At 39.1% G+C, this 20,392-nt stretch overlaps 1 protein-coding gene across 3 annotated transcripts in view; it reads left to right on the forward strand.

Moving 5' to 3' along the window:
• Nucleotides 1-20,392, forward strand: part of DPPA2 (developmental pluripotency associated 2) — a 38,152-nt gene that overhangs the window by 3,196 nt on the left and 14,564 nt on the right. Inside the window, exons 2-8 of one of the 3 annotated variants that reach the window (XM_086320744.1) lie at nt 17-164; nt 1,577-1,737; nt 2,047-2,100; nt 2,505-2,760; nt 5,841-6,036; nt 8,514-8,566; nt 16,566-16,662. In XM_086320744.1, the coding sequence (XP_086176870.1) occupies nt 17-164; nt 1,577-1,737; nt 2,047-2,100; nt 2,505-2,760; nt 5,841-6,036; nt 8,514-8,566; nt 16,566-16,648 (951 nt within the window). In that variant the 3' untranslated portion in view covers nt 16,649-16,662. Of the gene's footprint in view, nt 1-16; nt 165-1,576; nt 1,738-2,046; nt 2,101-2,504; nt 2,761-5,840; nt 6,037-8,513; nt 9,463-16,565; nt 16,663-20,392 lie in introns of those variants that run through there. The other 2 variants (XM_086320763.1, XM_086320753.1) reach the window with 2 other exon arrangements.

A 20,392-nucleotide genomic window follows, 5' to 3' on the forward strand; every position in this document is an offset into this window, starting at 1 on the left:
ACACTTCCTTTTCCAGAATTTCTTTGAAGGGCCTTTAGATGAAGAAAATGTGATTCTTACATTGTATCCAGTTAATGAGGAAATTATTGAAGACCATCAAGTGGAACCAGGTGTTTCCTCAACTTCACAAGTCAAAGAGGAGGCACTGAATACAAATAATCAAGGTATGAAGACCACAGGGTTAGCTCAGTTTGCGGCCCCTCCAACTCTGGGAAGCCCAGGAAAAATAAGTTCCCCTGACTTTTAGCTATGTGACACCCAGCTTAATTCTCACCTTGATAACCTGTGGTAAGAGATTTCTCAAACTCTCATACTTCTCATTCGCTAAGCACCCCTGTCTCACTTTGAAAAAGACAGTGGAGTGCTTTGAATAGAGCATGATCTTATGCAGCAACTAGATGTGAGCTCAAATTCCCAACCCACGAAGCCCAGTCTTTCATTTTGGCGAATGCCCTTTTTACGTGCCTCTTACAGACACCAGATCATTTTTTTTCTGAGTTTTTTGTTATATATAATTGACACAGAAAACATTGTGTAATTTTAAGGTATATAATGTGATGATTGATGTATGTGTCTATTGCAAAATGATGACCAAATAAGATTAAGAACAATAATAAGAAATTAAGAAATGATGACAAAATAAGAACACATCCATCATCTCACACGGTTAACTCCCTTCACCATGGGGAGAACATTTTAAGATTTACTCTCTAATTTTTAGGAATACATTATAGTATTAACTATAGTTATGTTGATATGCATTAGATCCCTAGAACATACTCATCTTATAACTGAAAATTTGTACCCTTTGATCCAGGGAAACTCCCCATTTCCCCTGCCCCCAGTTCCTGGCAACCACCAATATACTCTCTGTGCCTGAATTTAGCTTTTTTAAATTCCACATATAAGACCAGATGGTATTTGGGAGGCTAAATCACTTTGAAAACATCTAGTCTTTTGCTTGGTGAGTAATTACTGATAAAATATCTAGTCGATTCTTCGTATCTGTTCTTGGGGCTTCATATAGAGGCATCAAATAAGTATTTTTAGAATGCTTTTATTTGGCAGGGGCAAATAACAAGGGCTTCAGGATAGAGCAGATAGTGACACATTAAATCTAAGCAAAGTGATGTGAGACAGGGTAACTTTTCTTTGTTGAAGAAAATGAGGCATGTGGACAGAATGGAGGACTGTTGTTGGATAGGGTGGTTTTAATGATTTCTATAAGGACAGATAGTTTGTGGACCAGCATCTGGACATTTTGGAGAGCAATCCAATGTAATGTTCTATTCAGGAAGTTGGTGATGGCTGTAAAAAAACAGTTTGCTGAATGTAGTATAAAAAAATTTATAATTGCAAAATGTGGGTATGAGTCCTAGGTCTGCCATTTTCATGGTGGTGTGATCTTGGGCAAGTCATTGAATTCTGAATTTATTACCTTATTTGTAAGATGAAGAAAAAATACTGGATATGTATATGTGCAAATTGAGTTGTGGGGAGTTAGAACTTCATAAAATTAAAAAGATTTTTTCAAATAGATTAATGAATTGCTGTTTTGGTTCCCTTCTTTCCTCAGTTCCTCTTCCTCAAACAAATGAGCTTGAGGAAGATTGTCCAAGTTCTAGCTTTAGAAGATCATTTTGTCCCTTGCCGACCACATTGCCTCCGATTAACGATGTGAGTCGGGACACTTTGCGGAACTGGTGCCAACAACTTAAGCTGAGTACTGACGGCCAGGTGAGTGCACTGGTGGGAATCTCTGGTGCTTGGAACAAGTGTGGGAGCTCTGCCAGCTTTTAATTTTTATGAGAAGTAAAGTTGCTAGGTCGTGTACGACTCTGTGATCCCATGGACTGTACCCTAACAGGCTCCTCCATCTGTGGAATTTTCCAGGCAAGAGCACTGGAGTTGGTTGCCATTTCCTTCTCCAGAGGATTTTCCTGACCTGGGATCGAACCCAGGTCTCCTGCATTGCAGGCAGATGCTTTACCCTCTGAGCCACTGGGAAAGCTCTTTAATTTTAATTTCCCTTGTTAATTTCCTTAGAAAATAGAAGTTTATCGGAGACTCCAGGAACATGCTTTTCCTGAAAAAGATCAGGTGAGTGAGGAATGTGGTGATGTAAGTTCTGTAAATTTTCCCTCTTCTCCACCATCTCTATACCTTGTACCTCGAAGGCAAGGTTTCTCATTCAAGACAATTGGCATCTGGAGCCAATTAGTTTCTTTTTCTCCTGCAGGTTGTCCTGTGCATTTTAGGATGTTTAGTAAGCTAAATATCCCTGGATTCTACCCACAATGTGTCAGTGACCTCCCTCCCCCTACACACAGTTTAGCAAACAAAATTTCTCCCAGCTGAGAGTCACTACTTTGAGGGAACTGACATTCTTAAACCATTTCTACACTGACATACACAGGTCAATGCATGAAGAATGATAAAACCGGCACAAATGTGCTTAGGGCAGTGGCACTTAACTGTATACTCATTGTGAATTTCATTTGCAGTATATTCCTAAATCATCACGGGAGGCCCGAATGCACTCATGTTCAAGGAAGCACAGCATGGTGACCAAGAGGGGAAGTGTACAGAAAAGGAAGATGAGTGAGAGTCAGGAAAGGACTAACATGGTTGAGGTGGTAACTTCACCTCAGGTAGCCATGCTGGCAGCATGGTCAAGAATTGCGGCAAAGGCTGTTCAACCAAAGGCTGTGAATTCACGTGCCCTTCGTGCCTCTGAATCCTTTCTGCCACAAGCCTCAGGTAAGATCAACCTTAAACAGTGGTTACCATGCCAGTGAAAGAAGGCACTCTGTTTTTAAAAAATTGCTTTATTTTTTGGTTTCACTACATGGCATGTGGGATCTTAGTTCCCCACCCAGGGATTGAACCTGTGCCCCCTGCATTGAAAGAGTGAAGTCTTAACCACTGGACCTTCAAGGAAGTCCCAGAAGACACATACTAATGGTAGTTACAGTGAAAGGGTTAAAATAGCTGCAGATGCAATGTTAGCTTCACAGAGGGCTTATCTTTCGATTGATAGTCAAGTTTTGCCTGAATGGCTCTGAGTCAGGTGACTAAGTTGGGGACACTTTCTCATCACTAAGCAGAAGGTGGGAAGAAAGCATAATCTGAGAGTGAGGTCATCCACGGCCAGAGATCTTCCCCTTTCTCTTGGAGAAACCCAAGGTTTCTCAGTGTAAACCCTAGTATCCTGATTTATAAAATTGAAGATTTCAACTATTTGACTTCATAGAATGACTGCGAGGCTTATGAGATACAACTTGGCATATTAAAAGTAGGTGATAAATAATTGAAATATTTCTTGAGAAATCTTGAGTGAGCATAACTTAGCTTCATCTTTCTCCAGTTCCTGCTTCTCTATCTCATATTTCTGTTTTCATTTCCAGAACAACCCACCTCTGGTCAGTACAAAGTCACTGTCTTCTGTGGCTTGAATTCTTTTCCCTCCTCTACCCCATTTCCAGAGGTGTCTGAATCCTGTTATTCAGGACTGACTTGTGTGGCCATGCGCATTGTTCACCACACAAAGAACCCAGACAAAAAAAGAAAAGACTGGGAGCTAAAATTGGCCTGCTGACTGCCCCCCACCCCCCATCTATACTTCCTTCTGTGAGGAGAAATGAGCACCTTTTACTAATTTTCAAAAGCAGTATCCAGCCACAAAGCTGTCTCGGAGACCTGCTTCCCCAACGATGACACCTCTTTCTAATTTTCATTAATGTGCCATATGAGCGAGTGGCACCCCACACTTACCATTTTAGTTCCTCTTCATCTAGCAGTTATCAAGCACCTACTGGGATACAGGAGAGTGCCTAGCCACTATGTATATTGTGCCATAGCATCTTTACTCTTTTTAAATTTATTTCTTTAAAATTTATTATATTGAAGTCATAATTGATTTACAAAATTGTGTTAATTTATACTGTATAGCAAAGTGATTCAGTTATATATACACACACATTCTTTTTCATATTCTTTTCCATTATGACATCATGGGATATTGAATATAGCTCCTTGTGTCCGTTCTATATATAATAGCTCGCATCTGCTAATCTCAAACTTCCAATCCATCCTTCCCACACCCCTCCCCCTTGGCAACCACAAGTCTTCATCCTCTGTGTCTGAACCTGTTTCCACTTTGTAGGTAAGTTCATTTGTGTCCATATTTTAGATTCCACATGTAAGTGATATCATATGGTATTTGTCTTTCTCTTTCTGACTTACTTTACTTAGTATGAGAATCTCCAGGTCCATCCATGTTGCTGCGAAAGGCATTGTTTCATTCTTTTTTATGGCTGAGTAATATTCCGTTGGGGCTTCCCAGACGGCACAGTGGTAAAGAATCCACCTGCCAATATAGGAGATTGGGTTTGATCCCTGGGTCAGGAAGATCCCCTGAAGGAAATGGCAACCTGTTCCAATATTTTTGCCTGGGAAATTCTTGCCTGGTAGGCTACAGTCCATGGGGTTGCAAAGAGTTGGACATGACTGAGTGAGTGAGCACAATATGCCATTCCATTCCATTCCATCTTCTTTATCGATTTGTTGATGGACATTTAGATTTTTTCCCATGTTTTGGCTATTGTAAATAGTGCTGCTATGAACACTGGGGTGCATGTATGGTTTTGAATTATAGTTTTGTCTGAATATAGGAAATGGATGGCTGGATTATATGGAAATTTCTACTTTTATGGTGTCATGTCTTATATTTAAATCTTTAAGCCATTTTGAGTTAGTTTTTGTATGTGGCATAAGGATGCATTCTACCTTGATTGATTTACATGCAGCTGTAACTTTCCCAACACCATTTGCTGAAGAGACTGTCTCTTCTCCATTGTACACTCTTGCCTCCTTTGTCAAAGATTAGTTGAGGCAAGTGTGTGGGTTCATTTCTGGGCTCTCTTTTCCATTCCATTGGCCCAAATGTCTGTTTTTGTGCCAATACCATGCTGTTTTCATTAATGTACTTTGTAGTGTTATCTGAAGTCTGAGAGGTTTATGCTCCTTCTTTGCTCTTTTTCCTCAGGATTGTTTGATAATTCAGGCTCTTATGGTTCCATATCAATTTTAGGATTACTTGTTCTAGTTCTGTGAAAAATCTCATGGGTGATTCGATAGGGATCACATTAAGTCTGTAGATTGCTTTGGGTGGTATAGCCATTTAAACAATATTAGTTCTACTATCCAAGAGCATGGTAATCTCTATTCCTGTTTTATAGAGTGGGGAGATTTTATAGCTACTTAAACCTACATTGATTGATCCTTTCTCTAAATTTCAGACACTGGATATCTACTCCCAGTAGATAGGACTTCCTCTGTTGTCTCTCAAATATCTCATCTCCCCAATTAGATTGTTTCTTTGACTTTTAAACAAAGCTCTTTCTGCCTGTTTTCTATGGTTGAGGTAGTACAATGTAGTGGTTAGGCAAATGGACCGTGAGTCTAGAATACTTATATCTTTGTTTTGGTTCTGGGAAAATTATGTTCTTTTAACACTGTAAACTTCATTTATTTCACCTGTAAATTAAAGCAAATACTAATAATGTTCTTAAGAATAAATATATTAATACATGTAAATAACTTAGCAAAATCTAGACACAAAGCAAGGCTTCCCAAAAGTTGATTGTTGGTGCCCCTTGTGCTGTGTAGTTTGTGAATCAGACTATGGTGTTTTTTGGTCTACATTTTTTATGCTTCTTATTCAGTTGATTCATCAATAGAATATAAGAGTGAAATTAAGAGAGACTCACTGAGGGGTTGAATTGGGGTGCTGTTATCTGATCTTAGCAGTTTATATTTGCTTGTTTTTCCCCATCTAGGTGTCCGGTGGTGTGTGGTCCATGGCAGACCACTCTTGGCAGACACAGAAGGTTGGGTTCGCCTGCAGTTCCAAGCAGGTCAGACCTGGGTGCCTGACACCCCCAGGAGGATGACCTCCCTCTTCATGTTACCTGCCTGCACTTTTGCACCCCCAGACCTGGAAGACAACCTGTTATGCCCTGAATGCACTAAGAGGTACCCCTTAAGTATATTTTTAAGTATGGCACACAGAACAGTAGATGGCTAGATGGGTTTCTGGATAATTTGGTGGGAAAAGGCACAGGGTAAGCATGCTGTTTCATTAATTTGCCATATAGATCAGAATCCATATGCCATATATCCAGAAAGCCATATAGAATTTTCATGCAATGCAGGAGACCCTGGTTTGATTCCTGGGTTGGGAAGATCCACTAGAGAAGGGATAGACTATCCACTCCAGTATTCTCGGGTTTCCCTTGTGGCTCAACTGGTAAAGAATCTACCTGCAATGTGAGAGACCTGGGTTTGATCCCTGGGTTTGGAAGATCCCCTGGAGAAGGGAAAGGCTACCCACTCCAGTATTCTGGCCTGGAGAATTCCATGGACTGTATAGCCCATGGGGTCACAAAGAGTTGTACATGACTGAGTGAGTTTAACTTTCAGGGAAATAGGAAGCAAACATAATTTAGTGATAGATTAGAACTCAGATAAACATGGCTTCTTCTTAGCAACCTTAACAAAGTATCTGACAAGTTGGACCTTAACTGTCTCAGTATTAGAGAGATCTGTTCTTTTTGTTGTTATTGTTTTTTGGTTGTGCTGGATCTTCTTTGCTGCATGTGGGCTTTCTCTAGTCGCATCGAGCTGGGGCTGCCCTTCATTGCAGTGCATGGGCTGCTTGTCGTGGTAGCTTCTCTTGTTGTGGGACACAGGCTCTAGGCACAGGCTTCAGCAGTTGTGGTGCATGGGCTTAGCTGCTTCTCAACATGTGGAATCTTCCCAGACCAGGGACTGGAACCTCGTCCGCTGCATTGGCAGTTGGATTCTTATCGACTCTACCACCAGGGAAGTCGGAGACATCTGTTTTAAGAAAGAAAAAATTAGAGTTCTACCATATGTCAGATACTTAGCTGGGGATACAAAAATTAATAAGACAAAACCCATTTAGCATGCCGGGATGAAAATGACTAAGAGATGCTATGAAAATATATGGTTAGTACTTATATTGGAGTGACTTAGGGAAATTTTAGAAAGGATTACATGTACTGAGGAAGAACTCACCAGTTAGAAATTAACAATTTGGGCATTTTGGTAGTGAAAACAACCCATACCAATACCTGAAAGTGGAAGAATATGACCTACTTACGGACTGCAAATAGACCAGTAAATTGAAGCTTATTGATGGGTAAGAATATTAAGGGGAGGAGCAGACTACTGGTTTTATATCTATATTAAAGGTCTCTTATATTATCCTGCAGGTCATAGTCTCTCAGTCACTTTTGGGACATAAGACTTCTTTGAGAAAATGATAATAATGACATACCCTCCATCCAAGAAAATACACATTAGGAATACACACAAGCAGTGCTTTAGGTTTTATGTAGACACATAATTCCCAATGGTCATCCATGAGTACAAAATCCAGCTTATGGTGATAGAATTGGCTGGAGGTGATGTAAGATTGGTGTGATGGGAAATTATACTATTTTTTTTTTTTTTGGATGGTAGACTGAAATCTTGCAACAGAAACTAGATTGAAAGATAAGAGATTATTGTAATAATTCTGGAAAGATGTAATTTATGACCTTTACAAATAATTTAAACAGAAATGTAAGAGTTTCAGGAGTGTAGAGAAACAGGATGCCATCTTATTAGAGGATAGGTATTAATAGAAGTTCAGCTCGATGGCCAAAAATTATATGTGGTACATACTTGACATGTGTCCAGTGTTCAGAAAGTATGGGTTAGAGAGAAACACCTTTGGGAATTAGAGGGACTGCAGAAAAATCTTAAAGAGAATCAGCTTATTGATGACAAGTGAACAATGAAGACTGAAAAAGTGCAGCTAGAGGTTGGGAGAGAAGTGAGAAAGCCAAGGGTAGAGTGTTTCAGAAGGAAATGGTTGGCAGTAAGACAGCCATGTAAGATGATGATTAATGCAGTGCTGTTGCGAATGTCAATTTGGGACACTACTGGTGGTCTTTTAGAGAGTCAGTTGAGAGGGTCAGGTGATAGTTGGAGTAGAGCATGTGAAGACCTAGGAACAGGTCATATTGATGATCTCTACTACTTGACCTGAGCAAGAGGAGATAGCAATTCAGGCTGTAATGTCAAGGGAGCTTGTTTGTGTCTTTCCTTCCTTCCGTCCTTTTTTTTTTAAAGGGAATACCAAGAGCTTTGTGAACAGAGAGGGCATTTGGAGAGAAGCCGTGAGGAGGAAAGGGAGGGTATAAAGATAAAGGTGGCAGAACCAATTGTAGTATACAGAATAGGAACCCTGATATTATTAAGTGGACAATCTTTCTTTTGTTTACCACATAAAATATTTTTTAAAATCCTTTAGATGGTAGGGCAAACTACTCAGACTCCAGAAGTGTATTCCTTATTTTATTGATCATTTTCAAGGATTTGGTATGGAATAATCTATCTTATTCTTAACATTTTTCAAAATTCTTTTCTGATTTGCTTTATAGGAATAAGAAGATTATGAAAAGATTAATCACAATGGGGAGGAGGAAGAAACCTGGTTTGGATACATCAACATCATTGCTTTCAAATGGACCACGTTTTAAAAAAGAATAAGTGATTACCAGAAGGGAAGGAATGGGAGGTGGAGAAATGGGTGAAGAGGGTAATTTTATGGTAATCATGGTAACTAGATTTTTGTAGTATCAAATATCGAATTACTATGTTGTATATCTGTAGTGGGTGTGTGCATGGGTGTGCTCAATTACTCAGTCATTCAGTTGTGCTTGATTCTTTGGGAACTCATGGACTTCGGTCTGCCAGGCTTTGCTGTCCATGGAATTTTCCAGGCAAGAATACTGGTGGAGGACTTGCTATTTCCTTCTCCAGGGGAAACTTCCTGACCCAGGGATCAAACCTGCATCTCCTGCATTGGCAGGAGGATTCTTTACCACTGTGCCGTCTGGGAAGCCCTGTACATTTGTAACATAATGTTTTATATGGTTTTACCTCAAGTTTTAAAAAGCTAGAATTCACCACTGAAGTCATCTGGTCTTAGACTTTTGCTTGATGAGAAGTTTTTGATTATTGATTCAATATCCTTACTAGTAATTAGGGGGAAAAGGATAAATGGTGGAGAGCCCACAGTTAAAGTGATTCACATCCCAATGACTGCTATACTCTGTTCTCACCATCCTCTGTGTGGCCTGATGCCTTAAGTACAGATGGGAATGTCTGTATTCTGTACTTAAGGTTTACCTGAAAGTGACTGTTACTAGCTATATATTGATAGAATGTAATTTGGTTTTGTTTTAGTTAATACAGTTTTTTAGCAGTTTTTGACTTAATGCTGGATAATCCTTTGTCTGGATGTACCGTAATATATCCATTCATATCTTGAAGGCCACCTTGGTTACTTCCAAGTTTTGGCAATTATGAATAAAGCTGCTATAAACATTTGTGTGCAGGTTTTTGTGTGAACACACAGTTTTCAACTCTTTTGGGTAAATATCAAGGAGTGTCATTTCTGAATCTTATAAAGTCTTCCGAAGTGGCTCTCCTGTTCTGTATTCCCACCAGCAATGAATGAGACTTTCTCCTGCTCCACATCCTCACTAGTGTTTGAGGTTGCTTGTTAGTGCTTTGGATCTTGGCCATTCTTAAAGGTGTGCAGTAGTACAATTTTAATTTGCAATTCCCTAGTGATATATGATTAGGACATCTTTTCATGTATTTCGTTAGGTCAATAAGGAATAAGAAAATAAAAGATTTTTAGTTTCTTTTATTTCTTCTCTAGAAATCTTCCTTTCTTTGGAGCTGACTTTCTGACCTATATTACATTTTTTCTAAAGCTTTTTTTTTTACAAAATAGAATCCAGCTCTATTAAGCCAGACATTAATTTGCAAGAGGTTTGTAAAACAATGTAACTCTTCTGGCTAAATTTCTTTGCAGTTCAGTTCAGTTCAGTGGCTCAGTTGTGTCCGACTCTTTGCGACCCCATGAATTGCAGCACACCAGGCCTCCCTGTCCATTACCAACTCCCGGACTTCACTCAAACTCATGTCCATCGAGTCAGTGATGCCATCCAGCCATCTCATCCTCTGTCATCCCCTTATCCTCCTCCTGCTCCCAATCCCTCCCAGCATCAGAGTCTTTTCCAGTGAGTCAACTCTTCACGTGAGGTGGCCAAAGTTATTGGAGTTTCAGCTTTAGCATCAGTCCTTCCAAAGAACACCCAGGACTGATCTGCTTTAGGATGGACTGGTTGGATCTCCTTGCAGTCCAAGGGACTCTCAAGAGTCTTCTCCAACACCACAGTTCAAAAGCATCAATTCTTCAGCACTCAGCCTTCTTCACAGTCCAACTCTCACATCCATACATGACTACTGGAAAAACCATAGCCTTGACTAGACAGACCTTTGTTGGGAAAGTAATGTCTCTGCTTTTCAATATGCTATCTAGGTTGGTCATAACTTTCCTTCCAAGGAGTAAGTGTCCTTTAATTTCATGGCTGCAATCACCATCTGCAGTGATTTTGGAGCCCCCCAAAATAAAGTCTGACACTTTCCACTGTTTCCCCATCTATATCCCATGAAGTGACGGGACCAGATGCCATGATCTTCGTTTTCCGAATGTTGAGCTTTAAGCCAACTTTTTCACTTTCCTCTTTCATTTTCATCAAGAGGCTTTTTAGTTCCTCTTCACTTTCTGCCATAAGGTGGTGTCATCTGCATATCTGAGGTTATTGATATTTCTCCTGGCAATCTTGATTCCAGCTTGTGCTTCTTCCAGCCCAGCATTTCTCATGATGTACTCTGCATATAAGTTAAATAAACAGGGTGACAATATACAGCTTTGACATACTCTTTTTCCTATTTGGAACCAGTCTGTTGTTCCATGTCCAGTTCTAACTGTTGCTTCCTGACCTGCATATAGGTTTCTCAAGAGGCAGGTCAGGTGCTCTGGTATTCCCATCTCTTTCAGAATTTTCCACAGTTTATTGTAATCCACACAGTCAAAGGCTTTGGCATAGTCAATAAAGCAGAAATAGATGTTTTTCTGGAACTCTCTTCCTTTTTTGATGATCCAGCAGATGTTGGCAATTTGATCTCTGGTTCCTCTGCCTTTTCTAAAACCAGCTGGAACATCTGGGAGTTCATGGTTCATGTATTGCTAAAGCCTTGGTTGGAGAATTTTGAGCATTACTTTACTAGTGTGTGAGATGAGTGCAATTGTGTGGTAGTTTGAGCATTCTTTGGCATTGCCTTTCTTTTAGAGAAATATGTTTCATAAAGATATTTAAGTAACAGGTTTATTATTACTTTTAATGAACAAATATTTTAGAAAAATTTCTCTGTTTTAATGTCTCATGTGGCAACTATTGATAGACAAGCAAAATCTCAATAATTCTCAATTTTTAAGAGTGCAGAGGAGCTACAAGACCAAACTGGTGAGAATCATTGAGCTAGTCCAACTCTCTCTCTCTTGTTCCCTCAATTTTTAGAGGCTTGGAGTGAGAAGAGGCCCAGGAGATTGTGGCCCTGGTCCTGACATTCTTAAATGGTGTAAACCTTTGAAAACAGTTGTATCTGGAACACCTCCTCGACAGTGTATTCAGTGTCTCTCTTCATTGGATCCTTATCTGGCTTTAAACATCTATGAGCTTTAAAAAAAAAAAAAGGCCTGTCTATATATGTATCTCCCTCCACTTTACAACTGCTAGGTCCTTGTACCAGACATTGTTCACACTCACATTCTTACTTTCTCATCTTCCATTCAGTCATTCAATATGTATTTATTGCAAACCAGCTACATACTGTATATAGTTCTAGATGTTGATAACTCAGCAATGAGTTAAACAAAATCCTTGCTCTTTTAAATCTTACAGTCTAGTGATTATATAGGTGTCCTGAAAATAGTGCCCAGAACTTATAAATGGGTAGAAAAAAATTGCTCAGTGTCTTTCATTGCAGTGCTGGGGTATGCCTGTGTGCGAGCTCAGTCATGTCCTACTCTTTGCGACCCCATGGATTGTAGCATGCCAGGCTCCTCTGTCCATGGGATTTTCCAGGCAAGAATACTCAAATGGTTTGCCATTTTCTTCTTCACCTGGGGTATATCTTTGACCTTATGTTGAATAAGCTGTCTTAGAACTTTGTAGGAGTAGAGGCCAACTTGGCAGAAAACTGATAGAAATGCAAATAATTCTTGTCTGAGAGCAACATAAATAATTCCTATCCCTAGTAATACAAATGGATTTTGTTAGTAGAGATGGAGTTATTTCCAGCTCCTGACATTACAGTTTATTGCTTAATAGGATATTAGTGTTTTTGCAACTATTAGCAAATTTATTTCAGCTTCCCTTTGGCTGATAATCTAAATCTCTGATACAAATTCTTATTTGAACAAATTCATACTTGTTCAAATATGGTATCAAATATTACTTCAAATATGGTAGTAATAAAACCTACCATATTACTGATTCCCTCATTATTTAAGATAATAATGGATGAGTAGTTTATTATGATGAGTAAAATCTTTGTCATGTGTTCATTTCATACTTTTTAAAGACATTTGTTTTCAACCTGTTGAAAATTACTATTGCTTAGACTATAAGAAGCAGGGTAAGATCACAGCTCTTAACTGGTGGCATAGTGAAAGTGGAAGTCAATCAGTTGTGTCCAACTCTTTGTGATCCCATGGACTGTATAGTCCATGGAATTCTCCAGGCCAGAATACTGGAGTGGATAGCCTTTCCCTTCTCCAGGGTATCTTCCCAACCCAGGGATCAAACCCAGGTATCCTGCATTGCAGGCGGATTCTTTACCAGCAGAGCCACAAGGGAAGCCTGGTGGCGTAGTAGGTACTGTTTTATTTATAGATAGGGTCAGTAAGTCAACAAGTCCTGCACTTCTCTCTCTTAACTGTATGTGAAATCCATCTTCTTCTCTCCATCTTCACTGCAACCGCAGTAATCCAGACCACTGTCTCATCTGACCTCCCCACTTTACTCCTATCTATCCCGATTATCACCTATCAGATAATCATTCTTATAAACAATTATCTGATCATGTTCCTCTTTTCCACTGGCTCCCTATATGGAGTCATTTTGTGAGGTCTAAACCTTACACAATTCGAGTGTCCCTCTTTGAGAAAAATAATGTAAAACTTAGTACTGAGCCTTGAAAGTAATGCAAATGACAGGTTCTGAAACTTCAGCTTCATTAGCTTCACTATAAACCCGCCTCTGCCTACAAGTCTGCTGCTAAGCTTTTTTTCTACCTCAAGATCTTTCTCCATCAATTTCTGCCCAGAAGGCTCTTCCCATTCCTCTTTGCCTAGATAACTCTTTCAGTACTCAGCTCCCGATCCTCCCTGAAACCCCAATTGGATTAGGGACCTTTATAGAGTCTCTCCCAAGCTCCAAGCATCCCCTCAGAGCTCCCTTTCTGTGAGACGTTGCTCTTTCACCACCTTCAAAAGACCCCTGGCTGGACGGGGTTTGCTCCTGAAATGTATCAGTGGGCGGGGCCCCAGGAGAGAGGGAGCCGGCATCCGCTTTCTTCTTTGATCCAGAGGCGTGAGCCACATTTCCGGAACCTGCGCGTCTCCCATTGTGGCTCCAGTCAGAATTAACCCAGCGGCACACGCAGACTGGGCTGCACAGGTACTCTGGTTGTGCGGCATCTTGTGGACTTTGCGATGCGGAAACCCAGACATCAGAAATTGGTAAGGTCCCGTAATGGCAGCCTCTTGCGACCACCCTTCGGAAAACTTTTTTCAGCCTTTCCACTCTTTCTGCACCCTCCTCTGAAAATTTTCTAACTATTCTTTGGAGACCCATCTACTGGTGACCAAGTCCCTCAGTTTTTGTCTGAGAAAGTATTTCTCCTTCACTTTTGAAGGATAATTTTGCCAAACACAAAATTCTATTTTTTTTTTCTCTTGAGGTACTTTAAATATCACTTCACTCTTTTTCTTACTTGCATATTTCCTGAAGAGAAGTCGTGTTGTTGTCCAGTTGGTAAGTCGTGTCCTACTCTTTTGACCCCATGGACTGAAGCCTGCCAGGCTTCCCTGCCCTTCACTATGTCCAGGAGTTTGCGCAAATCATGTCCGTGATGAGTCCGTGATGAGTCTCTGATGCTATCTAACCATCTCATCCTCTGCTGTCCTCTTCTTTTGCCTTCAACCTTTCCCAGCATCAGGGTTTTTTCCAGTGAGTTGGCTCTTCAAATCAGGTGGCCAAAGAAAGTATCCGGGCGTCAGCCTCTGCATGAGTTCTTCCAATAAATAGAGTTGGTTTCCTTTAGGATTGACTGGTTTGATCTCCTTGCAGTCCAAGGGACTCCCAAGAGTTTTTTCCAGCACCACAATTTGAAAGCATCAATTATGCGCTCAGCCCAACCTTCTTTATGGTCCAACTCTCTCAGCCATACATAACTACCGGAAAAACCATAGCTTTGTCTATACAGACCTTTGTCTGCAAAGTGATGTGTTTGCTTTTGTTTTTCCAGTAGTCATTTACGGGGCAAGCCCCTTTGCCAGGACAAGGCTGTGATACATTAAAGGGAGAGAAGTCATAGATTTCCCCTTTCTTCTCCAGACCTTCATTATGAAACTGTATATGAAACAGTAAACAGTATATTCCTAATTATCTCCCTTTCCATCCCTGATAGCTTAGTTGGTAAAGAATCTGCCTGCAATGCAGGAGACCCCGGTTTGATTCCTGGGTGGGAAGATCTGCTGGAGAAGGGATAGGCTACCCACTCCAGTATCCTTGGGCTTCCCTTGTGGCTCAGCTATTAATGAATCTGCCTGCAATGCAGGGGACCTGGGTTCAATCCCTGGGTTTGGAAGATCCCCTGGAGAAGGGAAAGGCTACCCACTCCAGTATTCTGGCCTGGAGAATTCCATGGACTGTATAGTCCATGGAGTCACAAAGAGTTGGACACAGCTGAGTGAATTTCACTTCACTTCATTATGAAAACACTAAAATACATAGAATTGAAAAAACAATATGGTGAATACCTATATTCCCTCCACCTAAATTTAATGTGTTAATATTTTTCTATATTTGGTATGTATTATTTTAGCATATACAAATTTTTACTAAATTATTTAAAATTTGTAGAAAGCATGATATTTTACCAAAAAAGTCTGCATTTAATTCTTAAGAAAAAGATAACTGTTACATGAGCATAATACCATTATCATCTTGGTGAAAATAATACACATCCATAATATCTAGTAACCAGAGTATTTCATTTTCACATTTGTTCAAAATGTTTCTAAGCAAAATCCAGTCAAAGTTTACACATTATACTGTTATTAAACCTTTTTCAGAATCAATTTCCCCATTATTTTCATTATATTCTTTTTTTTTTTGGCCCTCACTGTGTGACTTGCAGAATCTTTGTTCCCCTACCAGGGATTGAACTGTGCCCTGAGCAGTGAAAGTGTGGGGTCCCAACCACTGTATTGCCAGGAAATTCCCATTTACAGTGTTTTTTGAAGAGTCTAGTCAGTTGTTTTGCAGAAGATCCTACTTTTTTTTTTTTTAGTATAGTTGATGTATAATATTTCAGGTATATAGCAAAGTGGTTCAGTTATAGGTATACATATTTGTTGTTGTTTAGTTGCTAAGTCATGTCCAACCATGTCCAACTCTTTTGTGACCCCAGGGACTATAGCCCACCAGGCTCCTCTGTCCATGGGATTTCCCAGGTAAGAATATTGGAGTGGGTTGCCATTTCCTTCTCCAGGGAATTTTCCTTCTCCAGGGATCAAATGCATGTCTCCTGCTTGGCAGGTGGATTCTTTTACCACTGAGTCACGGGGAAGCCCAGGTATACATATACATACACACATACATGCTGCTGCTGCTAAGTCGCTTCAGTCGTGTCCGACTCTGTGAGACCCCAGAGACAGCAGCCCACCAGGTTCCACCTTCCCTGGGATTCTCCAGGCAAGAACACTGGAGTGGGTTGCCATTTCCTTCTCCAATGCATGAAAGTGAAAAGTGAAAGTGAAGTCACTCAGTCGCGACCCCATGGACTGCAGCCCACCAGGCTCCTCCGTCCACGGAATTTTCCAGGCAAGAGTACTGGAGTGGGGTGCCATTGCCTTCTCCAATGCATGAAAGTGGAAAGTGAAAGTGAAGTTGCTCAGTCTCGACCCCATGGACTGCAGCCCACCAGGCTCCTCCATCCATGGGATTTTCCAGGCAAGAGTACTGGAGTGGGTTGCCATTGCCTTGAGGTATACTTTTTCAGATTATTTTCCATTATACATTATTATAAGATATAAAATATTCCTTGTGCTATACAGTAGGCCTTTATCTGTTTTATATATAGTAGTGTGTACTCATTAATCCAAAATTCTCCGTTTATTCCTCCTCCCCCTTCCTCTTTGGTAACCTTAAATTTGTGTTCTACTTCTGTGATTCTATTTCTGTTTTGCAAATAAGTTCATTTGTGTCATTTTTTCTTTTTAGATTCCACATATGAGTGATATTTGCTTTTGTGTGATGTATTTCATTTAATATGATAATCTCTAGATTCATCTGCTGCTGCTACTGCTGCTAAGTCGATTCATCTATGTTGCTGCAAATGGAATTATTTCATTATTTTTTATTGCTGAGTAATATTCCATTGGTATGTATTCCAATGCACACACACCACATTTTCTTTATCCACTCATCTGTTGTTGGATATTTGGATTGCTTCCACATCTTGGCTATTGTAAATAGTGCTACTATGAACATTGGAGTGTATTTTTTCCAGCTAGTTTTTGTCTTTTCTGGGTATATGCCCAGGAATAAGATTGCTGAACCATATGCCAACTCTGTTTTTAGTTTCTAAGCAACCTGCATACTGTTCTCCATGGTGATTGTACCAGTTTATGTTTCTACCAACAATATACAAAGGTTCTCTTTTCTCCACACTGTCCCCAGAATTTATTATTCGTAGACTTTTTTCCCCCACTGGGCTGCTGGCCTTGCAGGGTGTTAGTTCTTTGACTAAGAATCAAACTCAGGCACCCAGCAGTGAACTTTCTGAGTTCTAACTACTGGACCACTGGGGAATTCCCTGTTTATAGACTTTGATGATGGGCATTCTGACCACTGTAAGGTGTTACCTATTGTAGTTTTGATTGATATTTCTCTAATAATTAGTGATGTTGAACATCTTTTCATGTGCCTTTTGGCCATCCACATGTCTTCTTTGGAGAAGTATCAATATAATATACCCATTAATAGAATGAAGGAAGAAAAAAACACATCTCAATTGATGCAGAAAAAGCATTTAACAAAATCTAGGAAGATTCCCTGGAGGAGCGCATGGCAACCCACTCCAGTATTCTTGCGTAGAGAATCCAATGGACAGAGAAACCTGGCTGGCAGGCCGCAATCTATAGGGTAGCAAAGAGTCTGACAAGTCTGACAAGACTGAAGCGGCTTCATGTGCACACATACACAGAACACTATTTCATGATGAAAACGTTGAATAATCAAGGAATAGAATGGAACTTCCTCAATGTGGTAAAGGTCACATATGAAGAGCCCACAGCTAATCTCATACTCAAGGGTGAAAAGCTGAAAGTTTTCCTCCTAAAATCAGGAACAAGGCAAGAACGCCCATTTTTTACCACTCCTGTTCAACATGGTGCTGGAAATTCTAACCAGAGAAGTTAGGCAAGAAAACAAAAAACAAAAACATTATCTTACTTGGAAAGGCAGAAATGAATTTATGTCTATACACACACAACATGGTATTACATATAGAAAACTCTAAATCATCCACCAAAAACTATCAGAGCTAATTAGATTTGCAGAGTGTAAGACTCAACACATGGAAAAGTCAGTTGTATTGCTTTATACTAGCATTGATGATCTGAAAAGGAGATTAAAATGATTCAATTTACCATAGCATCAAATATGACATAAAATACTAAAGAATAAATTAAGAAGGCATAAGACTTGTACACAGAAAACTATACAGCATTACTGAAAGAAATTACTTTTTCCCCTTAGTTAATTAGTATGATAAAACAGAAACCCCAAACTGATCAATTTCAAATGTTGAAACACACTTGTATTTTTTTATACTGCTAGCTTATCATGATTCATTTTGTTATTATATTTTATATTTAAAAAATTTATACCAAAGAAAAGTTGAGAGAACAGAAATAATTTACCATTTGTTAACATTTGGCCATATTTGATTAACCTCATTTTCTATTTGTTGTTGATTCCCTGCCAAATAGAGTAAGCAGACACATTCTTGGCCCCTCAATACATCTTCTAAGAATAAGGACATTCTTTTCCATAATCATGCTATCATTATGAAACCTAAGAAATAAACGTCCATTCCATAATAGAATCTAATGTCTAGTTCATATTCAAATATGCTTAATTGTCCCCAAAATATGTTCTGTAGTTTTCTTTTAAAAATCTGGGCTTGAATAGAGTCTTAGACCTTCTATTTGATTGTTATATCTTTTTAGTTCCTTTTAATGAAAAAAGATCTTGTGTTTCTTTTTGTTTGTTTTTAATGACATTGACAAAGGTCAGTTTTCTTGTACAGTATACTATGTTCTGGTTTGTTTGTCTCCTTATAGTGTTCTTTGAATAATTTTCTATATTTTCTGTAACCTAGAAATTAAGCCTGGAAGCTTGATTAGACTCAGATAAAACATTTTTGTCAAGAATACTTCATGCATGAGATTGAGGACTTTATACTGCATTATGTGAGAAGGTACACAGATTTCTCATCATTATATTAAAAATATTAACACTTTATTAAAGTGGTGACCACCAGATTTCTCCAAGGTCTAGATGCAGATTTCATTTTGGAATTTGTAACTACTCTTTAAGGTGATACTTTGATGCTATGTGACTGTCTCGCCTCTTCCCAACAAACCTTTCCTTAATGAGTTTTAGCAACCAATAGTCATCCATATCTGAATCAATAATTACAGAAGGTGGCAAAATCTTATCACTTTATTCAATTTTTAGCTGACGTTCTACTGTAAAGAAGAACTTTTCTTTCCCTCTTTCTTTTTTGAGTACCATTATGGCCTCATGATTAAAAATATTTTAAAAATTTATTTATGTTTTAATTAAAATTTTTATATTTAACTTTTGATTATGTGCTATGACCAACTAATATTAAAATGCATTAAAAAACTCTTAGATTCAATTAGCTCATATTTTATTTGAAATTTTTGCTTTACATGAGTGATTAGCTTGATCATATTTTTTACATACCAAATTTTTAATAATGTAGATTATATGGGTTCATTTACAGAATTTAGAAATATTATCTCTTTCTAGTCTTTGGAACAATTTGTATAATAAGGGAATTGTTTAGTGGTTGAAAGCTTGTGATTCACATGTGAAAACATCTAGGCATGATTTGTATTGAGGGAAATAGGTGATGATCATTTCAGTTTCTTAAATCATTATTGGATTGTTCAAGTTTCCTATTTTTATGCTACTTATTTCATATTTTTGCAGAAATTTGTTTCTTGCAGGTTTTCAAATTTATCACTGTAGGTTTATTTTTCTGCTCTGTTGGTTGATTTCTGTTAGATTCTATGTTTTGTTTATTTGATTTTTCTCTTGTTTTCTTATTCAGTCTTTTTAAAGGTTTATTCATGTTATTAATCTTCCCAAAGACCAATGTCCAGGTCGGGTTCTTCAGGAAGCAGACTCTGAAGAACCTCTGGGACCAGCTGTGGTACTAAAATGTCATTTAGCCCACCTTAGATCAAGTGTTTCTTCCCTATGTCCTAGCCAAGTTACTGGGTTGTGGGCTGCTCAGGGAAGGGTATGACCTTGGGCAAGGGCATTTGCCTGCAGCTAAAGGACTCTTCCAGGGGCTGACATTGGAGACTGTCTTCCGACAACACCCTCTTTCATTGAAGGGGAATCTGGGCAACTCATGTCCAAGTCCATTATAGTTGATTTCTGCTTTTGATCACTCTCTGCCTACTGTTTTGTTGTCTATTTCCTTAATTTCTGTTATTATCTTTATTTTTTCCTTACTCTATGGTTCCCTGATGGTTCAGTGGGTAAAAAGTCTGCCTACAGTGCAGGAGACATAGGAGACATGGGTTCAATCCCTGGGTCAGGAAGATCCAGAAGGAAAGGGCAACCTATTCTAGTATTCTTGCCTGAAAAAGCCCATAGCAGAGGAGCCTGGTGGGTTGCAGTCCATGGGGTCACAAAGAGTTGTATACAACTGCGTGACTAAGCACACATGGTTCTTTGAATTTATTAAATGGCTCTTTCTCTAGCTCGAGTTGTAATTTTCCTTGAGTTAAATCATTGGCTCATTTATATTCAATCCATTTTCTGATCAGTTCAGTTCAGTCATTCAG

The sequence above is a fragment of the Bos grunniens genome, chromosome 1, assembly GCF_055505025.1.
Source record: "Bos grunniens cultivar Pamir isolate PY7600 chromosome 1, Bosgru_T2T1.0, whole genome shotgun sequence".
Lineage (NCBI taxonomy): Eukaryota > Metazoa > Chordata > Mammalia > Artiodactyla > Bovidae > Bos > Bos grunniens.